Source organism: Pipra filicauda, unplaced genomic scaffold, assembly GCF_003945595.2.
Source record: "Pipra filicauda isolate LSUMZ 115617 unplaced genomic scaffold, ASM394559v2 scaffold388_size762695_pilon, whole genome shotgun sequence".
Lineage (NCBI taxonomy): Eukaryota > Metazoa > Chordata > Aves > Passeriformes > Pipridae > Pipra > Pipra filicauda.
In genome coordinates, this window is record NW_024104518.1 from 458,626 (window position 1) to 477,391 (window position 18,766).

Sequence of the window (18,766 nt, forward strand, 5' to 3'; positions counted from 1 at the left end):
CAAGTTCAGTGCTCTGGTCCTCAGGAAGCATTTCAAATTTAACTTCAAGCAGTAATACTAAAAAGGAAGCACAAATGCCTTAACAGAAGCATAAACAGTGGCCTGGCTGCCAAAAAACAGTCCCACACAAATGAAAAGCTACCTATGTCAACCATACATCACTGATCATGGTTGTTTTCAGAGTTTAATTCAAGCAAAACAAATTTTCATGCTCATTCGTGGATGCCAAAAACAGGAAACTGTGAGAGTTCCACTCACGTAATTTTCTACTTTATGTGAAGTAAAGCAAGAGAAGTAAAATGCCTGAACTCATCCACACAGCAGTGTTTGTGTTTGTATGACCCCCACACATCTAATTCCTCCATGGACAGAAACCCTGTCTAGAAAGAGCAAGTTCAGAGCACGTGCACACACCTTTTTGTCCATGCCCAGCTCTGCAATCAGCTGGGACAGAAGGTTATCCAAAGCTCCCTTATCTTTCTCATCATCTCCATCTAGGTCTGTTGTGAGCATCAGAATTACCTGGGAATAAAAATCAGAGAATTATTACAAGGCAGGTTCCATGTTTCCAAGATAAATAAATTATCTTTTAAAAACAGCACAAATTTTATCTTGACTTATCTATGTTCTTTCCTACATTCTGCCTGAGACATCACACCCTAATTTGAACATTCAGTATAAACCCAAAAGATCTTTCCAAATACATCAGAGTTCAATGATTTGAGCCCTCAGGGTCATCAGTCAGCTGTAAAGTCATACTGAGAAAGGGTACAAGTCCAGCAAAAATCTATGGGTGAAGAATGCTCTGCAACACTTTAAAGACACACATTGTGACTGGGCAGGAAAGAGAAAGGGAAAAAGCATGTGCAAACAGAAACCTGAAGTATTAGTAGTGATTAACTGTTTGACTGAGGCTGAACTCCTGACCCTCCTCACTCACCTGCATGTAAGGGATGGCTCGGACCCCTCCAACATTCCTCAGCTGAGGTAAATTCTGCAGCAGCCTCTCCAGCAACATCAGTCGCACCATGTGCAGCCTGGGAAGTCAGAGCCAGCAATCAGACACATCTCAAAACATATCAGACTCAGCAGCATCTCCAACAGAGCACTGCAATTTGCCACAGAAATCCCAAGGGCATCAAATCCTCCCAAAGAGGAGTGGACTTCCTCAGGCTTCCCCGTAAAGTGATGTCAAGATACAGAGCATCTGACAATGGATGTAGTTATTCACTTCAGAGCTACACTGCCCAGCCTGGCCACCTGCAGAATCCAACTGCCTGGAAGCAGATCCTGCAAATCAGCCCCACACTACTCTGTACAAGTGACTGAGCATCTACTCCCATAGAATGAAAAACTGCAGATGTTTCCAAAGTGCTCAGGACACTTGTACACGCTTTTTTCCTAACAGTGAATTTCACAAGCTCACAAGATTGTAGTGATTCCTCTGTTAACTAGACTCATGCAGGACTCTCTCATCACTTCACAGAGGCAGCAGTTCTGTGGGACACATGCTGGGTGTGTGCACCACGTTATGTGGTGATTGCACAGAGGGTGGTCAGGCACTGAACAGGCTCCCCAGGGCAGTGGTCACAGCCCCAAGGCTGCCAGAGCTCAAGGAGTGTTTGGATAATGCTCTCAGGGACAGGGTGGGATTGTTGGGGTGTCTGTGCAGGGCCAGGAGCTGGACTGGATGGTCCTTGTGGGTCCCTTCCAGCTCAGAATATTCTAGCTCAGGATATTACACTTTACGGACTCCATGCTTTTGCAATGTCAGTTGGCTCTAGTCTGTGTTTCTGACTTTCCATTTTCATTTTCCAGCACAAGGAACCCACCATGAATTGCAGCACCTGTAGCCCACTCCTCTACAGTGTAAGCACAGAGCAGACGTGTTATTCCAGAAGAGGAAAGCAAAGCCCCTTGCCTGTTGCTGGTGTGGACATCCCCCTCAGCCTCCCCTTCCCCTTCAGAGCCCTCTCCCTCCTGCTGGCCCGTGGTGGTGCTGATGGCGCCTGTGCTCGAGCTGACACTGCCTGGCCCAGCCGGGTGGCCCTCAGCAGTCGTGTCCCCATAGGCACTGCTTCGGCCAGACACTGGGAAAGAGAGAGAAAAACAGGGAAACACAATGTCAGAGTGATTGACCACGCATCTGGCTTGCTTCACAGCAACCAGCACAGCTGAACTGTAAATAGGAGTCAAGGGGTCTTTAGCTCTCTTCATAAAGCTACAAGAGAATCATTTCTCCAGATGCAGCTTCACACTCCTGCCATTCTTTCATTTGCCATCTTCATCTTTGTGGCCCAAATTGAACTGGTCCCACAGCAGTAACTTAAACCGAGTCAGACAAGGTGTGGATGGGCAGTGCAGACAACTATTTATCTGTGATTATTTTACCCAGGTGTCAGTCCCTTGATAAAAAGAGAGAAATTAATACTATCCCATCCAGAGTTAACCAGCAGTATAGTGAATTCTCTCAGTCTTGCTCTAGGCTACTGCATTCTGAGAAAAGAAGGCTTCAGGTAGACTCATAGCAGCCTTCAGTATCTTAAGGGGGCTTACAAAAAGGAGGAAGAGGGACTTTTTATACAGGTAGATAGTGACAGGACAAGGGGCAATGGTTTTAAGCTCAGAGAGGGCAGGGTTAGATTAGACATTAGGAAAAAATTCTTTACTCAGAGGGTGGTGAGTGAAGAATTAGTACAGGATGACCAGAGAAGCTGTGGCTGCCCAATTCCTGGAAGTGTCCAAGGTTGGACTGGGCTTGGAGCAACCCGGGATAGTGGGAAGTGTCCCTGCCCATGGCAGAGGGTGGGACGAGATGAGCTTTAAGGTCCTTTCCAATCCAAACCATTCCATGATTCCATGATTGTACAGGTCAGCCAAATCCACTGCTGACTCCACACTTCTACAGAACCACAAAAAGCGAGGAAACGCTTGGTCTGTACGGCACTTTGGCAGAAACCATAAAATGATGGATGGCAGCAGCTACTCGGAACTGAGATCTCTTCTCTGCCAGGGATTACCCACATCCTCTCACTGTGGTAGCCCCGGGAGAGCAGAGAAGAGCTGGTGCAGCAGGAGCCACTCACCGCTGTGCTCCCCAGCCACGGAGTCCACGGCACTGCCGCCGCTCTCCGAGCCCACGCTCCCGCCGTGCTCCGCGGGCGACGTCCGCAGGGTTGAGCCGTCGGTGGCAGCTGTGCTGCCCTCGTCGTCAGATGCTGGAGCTAAGAGAATAAAGAGAGCTGTTACAAGTAAAAACACTGCCTGGAGAGAACTTCAAAAGACACACAAGCTATGAAAAGAAAGACATGAATATTTGGTTTTGTTTTTGTGTCGATTTTCAACCATAAACAAAAAGGGAACTCGGTACGTTTAAGCCTGCTAAGAGCAGTGGAGGGGAGATATCCTGAGAGGAAACCTTCTCATCAAATACAGAGGCATGCAAGTTATTTGATGAACAATGTCTGGCTGTTTATAAATGCGAAGGAAATAGAGCACATGTTTTGTTTTGGCTGTTTTCTTTTAAGGCGAGGAAATCACTTCCTCAAAAGTCTACACTGAGAGTCCATCAAAGTAGGAAAAGGCCATAAATACAGTCAAAAATACAAGAAGCCAACAGTAAGAAGTGGCTCTTCAAAACCATATTTACAAACCAATTTAAAGCCATTTTTAGGTCAAAATCTGGAAGAGGTCAATTCCTCGCAGTGAACAGTTACCTGATGCTGTTGTATCCGAGAGCGTCCCGGCATCGAGAGAAGAGGAACTGGGGGCTTGGCCAGACAGTCCCAAGCTCTGCAGTCCAAGGGCACTGCTGCTGCTCCCTGCAAGGACAGAACCAGTCATGAGCGTCCTTCTTTTATGGAATTATGTTAACTCTGGCATTTTCTGTACATTTCATAGTTCTACTGTCTTTGGGTCATTGGTGGTAACACCAACAGCTTTGCTTTTGTTTCATTCCCAGTTTCCCCATATTCCACTTCCCTTTTCGCCTGACAAAGGCACCCATATCTTACCTTGCTGATCTTGCTGCAGGCTCAGGGCAATAGCCAATTCCACCATCGTCTCATCATCTGCATCTGGAGGGATATCCAGCATAGGAGGGAATCCCTCTGCTCCAGCCAGAAGAGCCTCCAGTGGAGAAGGGTTCCCATTATTCACATTCTCAGAAGTCTCCAGAACCATGGATTCAGACTATGGAGAGGAAACACAGCAAGAGCTTTCCCAAACCAGTAATGGAGCATTACAAACTGATCTATCAGAACTGAATTAAATTCAAGTCCTAGCACACCTAAAAGGCTCCAAAGAGAACCTCTGGACTCACCACCATCTCGAAGTCCCCGTGGTCAACTTCACTCTGCTCCTGGCTCTCCTGTCGGATGTGCTCACCATTTGCTATCCCAGAACTCTGCAGCTTGTCTTCTGCGTCGTCATCGTCATCATCATCCTTATCTCCTGAGTCACAAAGGATTCATTAATAAATGCACAATTCCTCACATCAGCCCAAACAATTAATGCTGGGAAAAACTAAGCTACCTCCAATTACCAATAGATTCCATGACACCCACAATTTGCTTCAATATCAATAAACATCTCTTGGATGGAGCTCTGATACCCTACTTTTGGTTTGCACACATCTCTGATTTATAAGAACTTGAAAACATGCACAAAATTACTAAGTCTGGATTACTATCCCCTAAATAAAATAATCAGATTTCCCTATCACTGAACGGGGAATACCTCAGAGAAATGTCCTCTTTGCATCCCAGAATATCAAAGAAGAGGTGACAGTTTATGAAATAAAATGTTAAAAAAGGCATTTAGGGGACAAGACAAAGCAAAAGAAAGGAGAAAGATTGATTTTAGTCCCAATTTATAATAAGACTACTTTATTTTCCTGTCTTTTCTGATGCATGAAGTAGGCAGGGGAATGCATCTGCCATACCCATGGGAGTGTTGCTGCGAGGGGAGGATGGCAAAGTGACGTGTCTCCGCTTGTTCCGTGGTCTCAGCACTCTGATCAAAGCTTGTTTGCAAGAAAAGCTCACTGCTGGATCCTAGAGGGTTAACAGTTAATCATTAAACTTCTTAAGCTGTAAGTGCTTATTCACAGTATTTGGGAAGATGGCTAAAACACCTGTGCCCCTCTGTTGGTCATGATTCATGTAAGACACAAGTCACTGCCTTAACTCCCTGTTTCCCTCAAGAGCCATAAAGCAACACTTAAAATTCCAAATGCAGCACGTGACAAACATTACTAAAATACAAAGAGAGAGAAATTCTCCATCATTCACTTCTGGCTGTGTGTTTAGGGCTGAACAGCTCTATTTTGATTCTGTACTATGTATTCTCATTCTACCTGTATTTAGTTTTACGTAATTACAGAATCACAGAAACATTTAGGTTGAAAAAGCCCTCTAAGATCAAGTCCAACCATAAACTGAACACTGCAAGCCCCCTAAACCATGTCCCCCCCCGTGCCACATGTACACATCTTTTAAATCCCTCCAGGAATGGTGACTCCACCACTCCAGTGGGCAGCCTGTGCGAGGGCTGGACAGCCCTTTCCATGAAGAAGTTGTTTCTAATATCCAACCTAAACCTCCCCTGGCACAGTTACAGGCTGAAGCACAGCAGAGCAAGAGACACACCGGGCAAAGTAACATCTGCATGTAGATCTTGGATGCTGTATGGATACAATCCAGCTCACACGTGCAGTATCCATGGATAATATCCACCAAAGCATTGACTGTGGCTTCAACATGAGTGAGACCTAAGGAGGAATAAAAGTAGGACTGAAATCAGCTCGCTCTCTATTTCAACACGGAATGAGACACTGCAGAAGGATCTTTTGTTTGTAGACTTCGCGGAACAATGTTCACACCACAAATATATTGATTTTCAATCCAGCCTGAGCCAGTCTTGTCTGTCTAATGTAATACTGTGAACTCTATGTACCACCACCAATGAATATCCTCTAACACCACCCATGAAGCCAAATGCAGATAAATCAATCACCAGTCCCTTTTTACTGACACAATACAAGTACTCCAGAACAAAAGCTTTGGAGTAGAATTTGCAGCCGTACATCAGAAAGCACTCAGTGTATCATTAGCACCTTAAGCCTCCTTTGGAACAAGCCAAATTTCTCTGTTTATCAACTTAAAATAGGATCCTTCAAAAGCTTGACAACAGCAAAGGAAGAGCGGCACACCTGGCAGGCAGGCAGGGGCCAGGAAGGCGTTTTTGGGTTTTGATGCATGGAGCTTCCAGAAGTGGTTCACCAGCTGGGTAATAAACGTGCAGCCCTCTCCTTCCACGTGTTTCTGGACCTCTTGCCCTTCTTCACTCTCTGTACAGATTAAAAAACACGTGTCAGATATGTGCAGCGGAAAGCTTTAACGAAGGTATCATCAAGTTTATTTGAAATGGCTTTTGTTAGAGGCTCTGATGTCCTCATTACGAGGACTATCATACACCGAAGAAATGTGTCAAATACAGTCCCTGTCATAACCAAACCCAAAACCCTACGACAGCTTCAATTATGACAACGGTAAGTTAAAGAAAATTATAGACTTATCTACCTGTTTCCAGCTTTGATTCAGTGTAGTGGACCAGATTGCTGGGTCTCATAATAGCAATGGATCGAGCAGTGATGACCAGCCTCTGGAATACTTCAGGATCAAGGTCCTTTCCTTCTTTGGTTGAGGAAGTCAAATACTGAATGGCTTTGCTTAGCAGTGCTTGATCCTATAAAGTGAAAGATAACACGGGCAAAGAAAAACAACTGACTCAACAAAGCAGCTGAAGTACAAGCACAGGACAGATTCTGGGGAAGTTCGGCACTCGCTACTTTAACTCTTGTCATCTAAGGACAACTAATACTAAGAAATCATAGAGTTTTGGTGAAACACAAAAGCCAGCCAGGCAGGTAGCAGGAGTTAAAGGGAAATTAGCCAGCAGGTTTATAGTTTATACTGCATGGCGAAAGGGCTTTCCAGGGCCGTGCCGCACCTCAAGCATAAACGGACAAGTGAGAGGAGCCCCAAAATCCCTGCACCTCCTTACCTTGTGGTTATGGTAGGCTGAGCGACTGGTGTGCAAGCTGGCCAAGAGGCTCTTGGTTTGCTGCTGCACGCTGGAAGGAGCTGGCATGGACAGCAGCATCGTAGCCAGTTCCTGAGCTGCAATCTTATTCTTCTCCTAAGAACAGACAAAACCCATTATTCAGTATATTTATCATGAAGGTGATACATGAGTCTGATTCCCCAGTGTACCTGCAGCTCCCTCCCCTCCTTGCCAGTTTCTGCCTTCCTTCAATACTCTTTCGATAGCTTCCCTTAATTTACTGTTTGACATTTAACAGACATTTCACGCGTCGACAGAAGAAAAGTCCTTTTGAGATTTATGGGCTTCCTACCCTTCTGTTTTTGTAAACGAGGTCACCCTACAGCACAAAAAGCCCACCAGCGCTAAATGCAAATACCAATTGTCATTCTAAACTAGTTTCAAATGCTTTTGGCTAAGTCAACTTTCAGATCAGTGCTCTGAGCAAAACGGATGCAGCTCTGCTCCTATCGGGCCCCCGGGGCTGCAGGAGGTAAGTGCTGAGCTCGCCCCTCCTCCCCCAGCTCGCAAAGCTCAAGAGTGTATTCAGAAAGTTACTTGCCTTCTCGTTGACTGGTCCTACAGCAAAGCAGCTTTCCAGTGCTTCTAAAGAACTCACTACTAGCCTGAAGGGAGAAAGGAAAGCGGGCTTGAGTACAGCAACCCTTCTCTCTCCTTAGCACTTTGCTTTATGCAGGCTACAGTCATGAGTAGCTCAGAGACAGCTAACGAATGCCAAGTACAAAATCAAAGCATGATAAAACCTGCCACAGGCACCATGCATATCATTTCATTGTGTTACAGACCAGAGTTAAACCTGGCTCACGCTCACAGACAAACTTAGGACTGCTTTAATAATCCACAGCTGAAAGACAGGGGCTTTTCTCTCCCAAAGAGGATAAAACATTTCCTTACGCAGCCTGCAGCAGGGATAACTTGGATTGTCTTGACAGTCCCAATTCACCATGGCCCACAGACGTACAGATGACTGCAGATCAAGGCTGGCTATGACACATGGGAAAAAGCGGAACCGACTTTGCTAAGGGAGCAAGATTCTACTCGCTTGCTGTTTTCACACAGGTTGCTCTTTCTAATTTGGAGTTTCAGCACAAAATATTCCACAGGAAAATTAACTTGGAGTACTGGGTTTGACCCAAGTGAGAGATGCTGAGGTTCAAAGTTTGGATAGAAGGAATGCAGGCTGGTAAAACATTTGCCCCGAGGGAAAAGCTGATTTACAACTGGCAGCAAAGTGCTGAATGTCCCTGCAGCAGCACTCCGTGCCTCCAGGTAGAACTACCTGAAATGCCATCTGACACACCAGAAGGAGCAGGAAGATACAGGAAAAAGGAGGGAAGAGAGAGCATTAAGGGGAGAAATAGCACTGTAGGATTGGGTACGAGGTAGAGGGAACAACTGTCTGGTCTGGTGGTGATAAATAACAACCCCCTACCCACAGCCACCCTCCGGAAAGCTCTCAGGGAACATAAGTGGGATAAGAAGGCGCAAGGAAGGAACAAAGCAGAGAGAGGAGTCTGCTGTCAAACAAGCAACAGTTATGCTGCGTACAGCAAAAATCTGCAAACCACCTGATCTTTACATTGGCTAAACCATCTGCCATGCAAATGTCACTTAGAAAACAAAAAGAAAACCCCAGTCAACAAAAGCCACACCATGTGTTCTGTCTCTCTGACACACACGCACTCGTGCAGAGAAAAGGATGGATACTAACCGGTCCAGGGTGGTTAGGGACTCAGTGTCAGAACTTTGGGGGAGCAAAGAAAAAGGAAAAAAAAAATGTGTAAAGCTCACAGAAAAACTCCCTAGAACACATTCTAATCAAAAGGCAAATTAAATGGGGGGATCAGGAAGCCAGGAGAGCGCTCTGCACACTCAGTCTAAGCACAGCTCTCTCTACCTGGGCAGCACACACTGGGCTAAAGCCAAACAAAGAAAGGAGATCCAGGGCACCTGCACAGAGAAGCCAAGCATCACTTAAAGCACCACCCAAGCTTGAATTTAAATATAGACACCAAACTTCTGGTTTGGTGCCTGACAGAAAAGCTACCTCCTGACTGCCATTAGCTGTGTCCACTCAGGAGGCCCTTTAGAAGGTAACCATACTGCGTTCTGTAACACCAAATATTAAGAATATTTTTTTTGGATCTGAATTTTTAGACTATGATCCCCACTGCTCTGGAAAACGCATGTCTGTGTTGAGAGGGACATCTTGTGGGGATGTCACAGCAGAGGAGGGAAGTAAAGGGAAAATAACCAAGGGAAAAAACTCCCGTGAACTATTAGCCAAAATATTAAAAGATGGCTGAACAAGTCCTTCAGCTGGAGCTAACTGCCACTTCAAGCTCTGACCCTTTACCTGAGAATTTCAGTCAGAAAAAATTAACCACCATTTCCTCACAGTTGAGCAGCATATCCCTTTAAAATGCTCAGTTTTCAGCAGTGCTAGTTCCCCCTTGCTCTGTTTCCCTCCTGTCCTTGCTGCTTGCCAGGCTTTCTACAACTCTTATGCACAGACTGCACAAGCTCAGAGGAAGAACACGGGATGAATATAAAACAGAACACAAGTTTTATTTCTTGTACTAAATATATGTCCTGGTTGCCCCTGGGGTTTGGCTCTCAGTAGGGATATTGAGAAAAAACCCAACACTTTCTCCAGCACAACAGCTCAGTCTGAGACACATGGGCCACAAGACAAGTTGGTGGGAACCACAAGCCTAAAGCAGGGTCACACACAAAGCCCTCCTCAAAACTGAGCTTAACTTCAGAGGCCTGACTTTTGTGAGCTCCAGAGAATGAAAAGGGCCAGCTTGAAATGAAAGAATGTACCAAGGCAGTAGAAATCTCTTTTAGCTCCCCAAGGCTGCTGAAACAAATGAACTTGGCAACGCAAAGCAGGCACACAGATCTATGCATCTACTCCACCAGAGAAATCAAGAGTGAGCACAAACCCTCCTTACAAGATAATCCTTGACTTTTCAGTTGTTGCTTTGTAAGACAGTGAGAACAATTTTACTAATTCTCTTCAGTTCTCCCAGTTAAGCACACAAGTGCACCTAAGTCCCCTCCAGAGCAACCACGCATTTTCAAGGAGAAAGAAAGGAAAGACTGTGGAAATACCTCTCCAGGACAGTCCCACTGGCAGCAGCAGGGGCAGCTGACTCTGTGTCTCCAGTGCTATTCCCTTGATTCAGGTTTGGGGGACAAACATTGCTCACTGAAGCAGATGGGAAGTCCTCGGGGGGCTCATCAGGCCATCCAAACTGTTCTTTGGTTTTGCCATAAATTTTTATGGAATCCATCATGGTGACTCCAGCAGGATCCACAGAAGCCCCAACTGCAGTAATGAGAGAAATTTCTTAAGAACTAATAGAGCCATTGCTTTTGAATACAAACAAGCCTTCTCTCAATGCCAGGACAGCGATTACACTGTGTCATTAAAACATAGCCACTCACAGAGTCATCTCCTTTCCAAGGCCATTTTCCTTCTCTATTGCCTCAAAACAAAATTATCGAGCTGAGCTACCGAACATTCATTCACTGCAGCAAGAAACTGGGCCATAAATAAAGTTATTAAGTGTTCAGGGCTCACCCCTCAAACTGTTTTTGTAGTCAAGTCAAACAGGTTGTGGAAATTCCCTACTGTGAGGTGAAGCAGGATAGTTTCAACCCACCCAAACAAAACCATCAGTGAAGTCAAACTAAGCAATTAACAAAGACTTACTGAAGACGGTGAGTTTTTTGTCAGCCTGCAAGGCTTCCTCCCGGGTGAAGGGGAAGTCAAACCAACGGGCCCTGGTCATGTTGAGCTGCATGGTGCGGCCAAAGATCTCCAGGTAGGAGGGAGCTCGTTCTATGGCCTGGGTGCCGATCTGGATCCGCATGCCCGTCATCACCATTGTGCTGTTATTGTTTGTCACTTCGATGGTGAAACCCCCAGGCTGCAGAAGACAAATCACAGCTCAAAAATTCACTCTCAAGCCAAGAATCTGATTCTGTACAGAGGTGTCTCCACTGCTTCCTAATTACAGGATTTGTACAGGTTCATTTGAACAAAGCAGACTCCTAAGACACAGCATGCTGTCAATATGAGCAATGATATCACCCAAGAAGCCCAAAAGAATCCCCGAATCGCCCCACTTACCTTTGTGTTGGCCACGTACATGCCCGTGGAATTGAGGCGGTGCTTTATCTGCTGAGCATTGTACACCTGCAGCAGGTCATTGCCTCCAAACTCCACATCTGTGAGCTGCTGGTTGTGTTCAAAGAAGTCAATGGGGAAGTTCACTTGGCTGGATGTGCGAGTTGCTGGAAGGGAAAAGAGAGGGTCCTGATGAAATACATTCTAAACTGGCAGAAATGTGGTAAAAGAGCTGCAGAAGGAACCTGCCTCCTTCGCAGATGTCTGTACATATTTTTACGTATATTTACGGAAACATTTCACCCAGACTTAGCCAGTCCTTAGCCCTCGGGTTAACTGGTAATTGTCAGAAGTGAATGTTTTAAGTATCTGGATGATGCTGAGCAATCTTTGCACCTCCATTTGTTACAGCTTGTGTGAGGAGCCCCTTACTGATGGCAGCTGCCTTGCGCTTGCGGACGGGCTTCATGATGCTGATGACGCTGCTGGGCTGGAGCGAGGGCTGGAGCCAGTACGAGGTGTTCTCCACATTGGCCATGTAGATCCTCAGGCTGCCATCCTCACACAGCAGGATCATGGTGGTCCTCTGCTGCTCGTTGCAGGCTGTGTGACGGATGGCCACCATGTCCTGGATCTGCAAAGCAAGGCAAGGACTTGGCAACTGCTGCTTGAAGGAAAACTCTTTGCATTAGAGATCTGGTTGATGGAACAACAAGAAAACACATTTTAAGGGCCAAAACCATAGGGAATTCTGCCTAACCTTTGCTTTGGCTGGCAAGGTTTTAATCTCTTGGATGAGGAAGGTGTCTGGCTTCACCATCACCACCAGCGGGACACCTGTGGTTTGCTGAACACAACACACCAAGCCAGGATGGTTCATCACCTCCGACCACTGACACAGGGCTGGAGAAGTCTTACTCCCACCATTAGAACTGCAAGAGATGAAGGGCACAGTGACATTAATTTAACAAGCAGCACAAGCGAAAACACACAAAATACAGCATTCAAACCAGTTAAAGCTCCATCCTCAGCAGGAATTCAAGCATTCCAATTCACAGCCTGATCCCTACCCTGCAAACCTGAGGAAGAACACTTGGCAACATTTTATGCCCCAAACCAAGGAGGCAATTCTAAAATGGCTTTCAGCAATGTTTTTATCTGAACAGATGAACAGTTACACATTACAACATACCCAGCAGCACTAAGCAAAGGCCAAACCAGCAGAATCTGTGTGACTGCTCACCGGAAAAAATAAAAATAGAGCTGCAAAAAGACTAAGTCAAACTTGACTGGGGCTTGGGAGCTCTTGGAACGAGCCTTCTACAGAGCCTGCTCATGACAGTGGTTTTGTGTCAGGCTAGTAAAGAGTCTGTGGTCTAAGTGCCCAGCTCTGTCAGAAAACATGACAGAACAGCTTTTTCTTGCCACATTCATAGCAAAAGAGATTGGTTTCCCTCAAGGGAGTCTGAAAATAAGCCTTAATATGCACAGTGCACAAGGTCCACAGCAGTACTGGTGGCAAAAGGAAACAAAGGTTTCCTGCTCTGCAGCCTCAGTGAGGGGGGGTAATCCCATCAGTTCCAGTGGCTGCACCAGGAGCAGCTCCACACTGTGCAGCACAATGGCTCTGCAGCCACCTTCCTGCTGGGAAATCCTAGTGGGAAGACAAAATGCAGACATGCCCCACTGCTGAAACACCGAGTTCTTGTTTCAAACCATCCCGTAACTAGAATATCCCAAGTTGGAAGGGACTCAAAAGCATCACCAAAGTCCATTAGGGCAGAAGCACCACGAAAAGTAGCAGGAAATCATCAGTCAGAAAGAGGATCTTCAGCACAAGCTTTGGCCATTCAGAGCTGGGATGTTGATGAGTGATATTTATTAATAATAAACAGAAATAAACACTTCAGGGGAGTCTTCCACATGAGCCTCACCTCTTGATGTTGATTGGGAATAGCCTCTGCACTTCCAGGCTGGCCCTGCTGATGGTGGCTGCAAAGGATTTGCCTTGACAGTAGCTGAAGAACAACATCTGCAGCACATGGGAGTAATACACTGACACCCCTCCTCCTGCCACCTGGCCATTGCTGTCCTGTGGGATCAAGAGAAATGACAACATTTAACATAAACTCACATACCGCAAAACACCGTCAGGCTTTTAAATTTATGATGGAATTATTCCCAAGGCCTCCTCTCCTCCCCACCAGCAAGAGAACACAGCACTAAACGACAATTTTCTAAACTGAACTGTTGGGTGAACTCATCCATCAGACACTTCAAAGGCTTTGGAAAGGGATGCTGAGCCTGCAAACCCGTAGGCTGTAGGTAACACCCTCAGCTGGGAGCCTGAACGCCATGTGACAGTCTCACACGGAGCACTCCCCTTGTTCCCAGCTCATAAAAGATCTTCCTGAGGGCTGTCTTCTCATCTTTTCCAGTTTTGAAACAGGCTGGGGTAAAAACACTGGACAGATTTTACAAGTCACCCCCAAGACCAGAAACAAAGGCTCACTGCAGCTCTGCAGCCCCAGCAGTGGTGATTTATCCATTCTGTTCCTGCACCTTTGGAGTGCCTCGCTCCGAGAACTGCACTGCTCTGCAGCCATCTCCCTGCTGAGAAATCCTGCCGGGCATGACTTCAGAGCCAGCCATGGAAAACATGCTCTATTTTCTAGATGAAAGGATCAAGGGGTTTAATTTTCACCCCCACCCCCTTTCACTGCAAGGATATTTCTCTCTTTAAAGGAATGAGCAAGCTCCTTGATCTAGATAAGGGGGCTCAAAGGAAGGAAAAAAGAAAAGGAAACTTCTGCCTTCAAATATAAGATGCAAAAAAACAGAGAGAAAGGGAAGTCACCAGCACCTTCAGGTCCTCGTGGTTGACTTCCAGCACATTGGTGACATAGAATGGTCCATGCTGGGCACTGCTGGCCTCCTCCATGAGCTGTGTATAGATGTACCCAGCTGAGGACATGATCACTATGATGTTCTTCCCTTCCTCGTTGAAAAGGAAAGTGACATCCCTGATTTTGGAACTTGGTAGGAGGAAGTAGAAAGTTGGACTCAAGGCGTCTACAGAGAGATCATAAATCTGTAGAAAGAACCAAGAAAATAATTACTATGACACAGAAGAATTAAGGCAATAATCAACTACCACAATACAAAACAAGACAAGAGCTGAGACAAGGGAATCCTTTTAGATGTTATAGTTAATTGTTCTACTCTTTGGATTCTTTAGTTTTGCTTTTTCTTGCAACAACAATAGCCAAATTTATATTTCCAATTTATTTCTAACTAAGAATATTATCACATTCTTCCACATGCAACTCCACAAGGATCCAGGCTCTGATGTATGAAAGTAAGATATATCATCAACAGCTTATGAGCAGACATACCTTCACAAAGTCTGCAGTCACAATGGCAAGCTCTGTTTGAGATCCTGGCAGCCACACAGCTTTGATGATGAAATTCCCAGTGGCTAGTTGGGGATGAAGTACCAAATGATCAGAGACTGATCCAGAGCTGCTGAATGTTAATACATGGCAGTCCTGGAGTAATGAAAAAAATTGGTCAAATATTAGAACTAAGCATTTTATAAACATTTGAAGCCAAGAATGGAGTTAAAAGTCAGCATTTCTCTTATGCCAATAATGATTCAGAGAGCGAGAATCTAAAATTACTGCATTAAAGATAAATTACGTGATCGTTTGTAAAGAAAACACAAAACCAAAACCACAGAGTGCAGCTGTTTCTCAGCTAAATAACAAATCTGTGGATTCTGCACTGGGAAAGCTGAATCTAAATTTGGGAGAATACAAAGAGGAGTCCTTGCCAAAGAACACTGGTTGTTACAGACTAGTTTTAGCACACTAAGTCTGACATGACTAAACCTTGGCTCTTGTCTTACGTAAAACTGGCCTAAATACAATAAGAAGTACTATATTTCAAGGCACTGTCTCATTTATCATATTATTCATACAGCTCTTGCTTCTTCTGCTTCCTCTGTCGAATAGGAAAGTGATTCAGGAGCTAAATTAGTGACAGAACTTTGGAGGCAGCTCTGTGCCAGCTCCTCAGAGAAAAGAAAGACAGCTGGCTTTGAGCTGATGTTTCCAGCTGCCTGGGAAAGGGTTCGGGAGGCACTTACTTTCAGTCCACACACAGCCAGATAGTCCTCCTTGCAGGGATTCCCAGTGAGGCTCAGGACAGTGAAGGGAACGGGGGCGGACGCCAGGCGGGTGAGGGTCAGTTTTCTTTTGCTGGAGTCAGCTTGTTTCAGCAATGCTGAGAGCTGAAGGACTGTGATCTGCACCACAAAATGAACTGTTATCCAGTTATAACTGAGGGGAATAAGGCACTTCAATTCCAGCTCTATGAATGTGTCCCCACATTTACAGAATCAGAATCACAGAATCAAGGCTGCAAGAGACCTTCAAAATCATCGAGTCCAACTGCCACCCCAGCACCACCCTGATCACTCCCAAACCACATCACCAAGTGCCATATCCAGACACCTCCTGAACACTTCCAGAGACAGTGACTCCACTACCTCCTTGGGGAACTTATTCCAATGCCTGACCACTCTTGCAGAGACTTTTTTTTTCTAGTATCTAATTTGAACCTCCCCTTGGCACAGCTTAAGGCCTTTCTCCTCTCATCCTTTCACTTAAGACATGGCAGAAAAGATGAGCCCCCACCTCATTTCAGTCTCCTTCTAGGTAGTTGTAGTGAGTTGTTCTCACTGTTCTCACTGCAAGAACTCTTTTCCCTGAAGAGTTTTTTCTAAGAGAGGCTTCCCTAAGCTGCAATACGACACAGAAGATCCAGTTCTCCAGAGAGGCAGAACAAATCACATTCTGCCTGTTGTTCAGCGCTGTTCCATTTTCCCTCAGAATGCAGGGTTCCCTGCAGAGCTGGAGAGCTCACCTTGCCCTTCTCGTGGCTCACAGCCAGGTGCTGGCGCCGGCCGTGCGGGGAGGACAGCACACACATGGCCACGCGCCGCAGCACGTGGGCGCTGATCAGCTGCCGGATCGTCTGGCCCTGGTCCCCGCTGTAGTTCATGCGCACGTTCTCAAAAGCACCTTCTTGAGAGCCGAGAGTTGGCACCTGAGTCAGTAAAAGCATCCAAAGTAAACCACTTGGAATTGCCCTATAAAAAGTGACCGTCCTCCCCCCATAATCTAATCACTCCTTTAGTCTCACCATCAACTGGTCTGTCATTTCTACTGACTTGTCCAAAGTATGGAGCTCGTTGAGAGCTTGCTGGGCACGGCTGCTGCTCCCCATGGCTGAAGCTTGCTGGAAGTTGATCTGGATGGCATCCATCAGGAAATTCAGCATCTCTAGCACCAAAGGTGCAAAGGAGAAGTTGGCCTACAAGAAAGAGATAAGTGAGGAACAAAATGCTCCTATGGGAGCCTTCATAACAGCTACACATCAACCACTTTTTAAAGCCTGACACCCTTTTTATGACTCCTCTTATCATAAAAATCAAACAACTTGGCTGATAACCAACACATTCTGCCTAAGATCCTCACCATAAATGATCTTTGTTTAACAGATAATCATACCTGGGACTGCAGCTCCTCTCGACAGCCCTCAACGTTTCTGCACAGGCTGCTCTTCTTGGGTTTTTCTTCGTCAGGGCCCTTCCCCTCACTGATGGTGACCTTGGCTTTCTCAGCAGGGGAGGTGCTGGCATGGCGAATGACACTCTCAGGCACCCTGGGCTCACTCTGGAAGGCGGATTCTTTCATGGTAGAGCTCATCCCACTGCTGGGGGTTCTCTTCACCAAAGCCTGGGAATGACACAGGAATGCTAAGAGCCTAAACCAGACTCAGTTTGACTACTAATGAAATGAATACAGACTGTAATAGTAGCAAGATTAATGTAATTTTAAAGAAATAGAGTGCAAATCTCTTAAGACTGCAATTCTAAAGATACAACAAAACAGCATCCTACATGTCACTCTCCACTCAAGTATTAAAAAGCCTCCATAATTAAGATATAGTTATTTTGTTTGCTGCTAGTGGAAAACATGGGAAAAGGTGTTGTTTGCTGTGTAGCGAATTCTGTAAAGGTAGGTGGAATCCCAGGAGTCACTGGGACAGAGATTTGCCAGTGCTCTTATTCAGTGCAAAAACATTAATTTCCAGGCAAGCTGTAAATTCTGAAGGGTCATTATAAAACAAATACCTTCAAGTCTTATGACTCTTACACACTCATACCCTGACATAACTTATTGCAGAACAGAAAACTGCAAAAGACTTTAAAAGCTGAGGACATGAAAACACTTTACCAGGCAGCTGCCATCTTCCTTGGCTCCACAGTCACAGAAGAACGACCCATATTTGGCGTAAGAAATCTCATGATCCTTGTGACAAACTTTAGCACAAACTGTGCAAACACCAACCCCATCAACCATCTTGCAAGTGTGACAGTGGTACCTGCCCAAAATAAGCCAGGTGAGTTATGAAAGACACTGCTTGAGGCTCACAAACCACACTGGTTTCCTTCTCAATGGCCAGGAATATCAGGCTGAAATTCTGAACACAAATTTCAGATCCTTACCAATGTTGATTCATGAATTCTTTCTGTGTGATGGTGAAGGTACAGAGTTTATTACAGAGAGAATCTTCATCCTATAGAGAAGAAAATTGTTTCAAAAAGGCGCTGCAACTGCAGCTACAGTAAAGTACATGGTACAGAATAAATTCCTCAGACACCAAATGTGCATTTTAAGAATAGCAACACTGAGCTAAGAGAAGGCAGCTGGTATCAAACCACATGAAAAAGAGGGTGACATATTATAATAACATGAAAGGGTTAACAAGAAAAAGAAACAGTAACAAAAATGTTGGTACAACAAAATTAAAACAATGCATTATAACAGCTTTTCTTCCCTAGCCAACAGCACTTCAAAGTCTTATCTAATAAGAGCCTCCAAGAGAGCTACTAGGCCATTTGCTGCTCAGGCTTGGCTCCTCCTCGGAACCAATTAAGGTGAGTGGGAGGGGTCAGGCTCATTAGCAGGTGATAGGGGAGGCATAATAAGAGCCTCCAAGAGAGCGTGAGCGACCTTCGCTCACACACCCCACACAGGAGTGGGCAAACAGGGGCGTGGCACGTCAGTGAGGGCGTGGCACGGCAGTTCCCATAGACAGGGCAAACAGGCAGGGCAGAAGCCTAAGTTATTTCTGCGGCTTTTTTTCTCACAGCTCAACACAGTCATGCCTCCCAAAAAAATGAAAGCTGTTGCTCCTATTACCAGTAGAGGGGTGTCAATACAGACAGAACCCTCTAAAAGGGATGCAGCCACTCAGGCCTCTGGCTGCATAGACTGTTTGAGCCTAGAACTGTTACCAGAGGACAGCGTGAGAAACACCTGCATACGATGTGAGCAGGTGGATGATTTGCTATGTCTGGTGGCAGAGCTAAAGGAAGAGGTGGAAAGGCTAAGAAGTATAAGGGAGAGTGAAAGGGAAATTGACTGGTGGAGT

General features: G+C 45.6%; 1 protein-coding gene across 1 annotated transcript in view; it reads right to left on the reverse strand.

Annotated features, from left to right (window-relative positions):
* UBR4 (ubiquitin protein ligase E3 component n-recognin 4) overlaps window positions 1-18,498 on the reverse strand; it is a 57,259-nt gene extending 38,761 nt beyond the window's left edge. The window contains exons 1-29 of the mRNA XM_027720551.2: window positions 18,367-18,498; window positions 17,838-17,908; window positions 17,566-17,713; window positions 16,837-17,064; window positions 16,469-16,639; window positions 16,190-16,372; window positions 15,411-15,569; window positions 14,659-14,811; window positions 14,127-14,354; window positions 13,198-13,355; window positions 12,024-12,195; window positions 11,696-11,897; window positions 11,267-11,430; window positions 10,847-11,063; window positions 10,243-10,459; window positions 8,837-8,869; window positions 7,667-7,730; window positions 7,066-7,200; window positions 6,582-6,747; window positions 6,212-6,349; window positions 5,649-5,770; window positions 4,943-5,054; window positions 4,322-4,452; window positions 4,014-4,191; window positions 3,717-3,821; window positions 3,087-3,224; window positions 1,922-2,090; window positions 941-1,037; window positions 415-522 (exon numbers count right to left, since the gene is read on the reverse strand). Of these exons, the coding sequence (XP_027576352.2) occupies window positions 415-522; window positions 941-1,037; window positions 1,922-2,090; window positions 3,087-3,224; window positions 3,717-3,821; window positions 4,014-4,191; window positions 4,322-4,452; window positions 4,943-5,054; window positions 5,649-5,770; window positions 6,212-6,349; window positions 6,582-6,747; window positions 7,066-7,200; window positions 7,667-7,730; window positions 8,837-8,869; window positions 10,243-10,459; window positions 10,847-11,063; window positions 11,267-11,430; window positions 11,696-11,897; window positions 12,024-12,195; window positions 13,198-13,355; window positions 14,127-14,354; window positions 14,659-14,811; window positions 15,411-15,569; window positions 16,190-16,372; window positions 16,469-16,639; window positions 16,837-17,064; window positions 17,566-17,713; window positions 17,838-17,908; window positions 18,367-18,498 (4,299 nt within the window). The remainder of the gene's footprint in view (window positions 1-414; window positions 523-940; window positions 1,038-1,921; window positions 2,091-3,086; window positions 3,225-3,716; window positions 3,822-4,013; window positions 4,192-4,321; window positions 4,453-4,942; window positions 5,055-5,648; window positions 5,771-6,211; window positions 6,350-6,581; window positions 6,748-7,065; window positions 7,201-7,666; window positions 7,731-8,836; window positions 8,870-10,242; window positions 10,460-10,846; window positions 11,064-11,266; window positions 11,431-11,695; window positions 11,898-12,023; window positions 12,196-13,197; window positions 13,356-14,126; window positions 14,355-14,658; window positions 14,812-15,410; window positions 15,570-16,189; window positions 16,373-16,468; window positions 16,640-16,836; window positions 17,065-17,565; window positions 17,714-17,837; window positions 17,909-18,366) is intronic.
* Window positions 18,499-18,766: the final 268 nt, after the last annotated feature.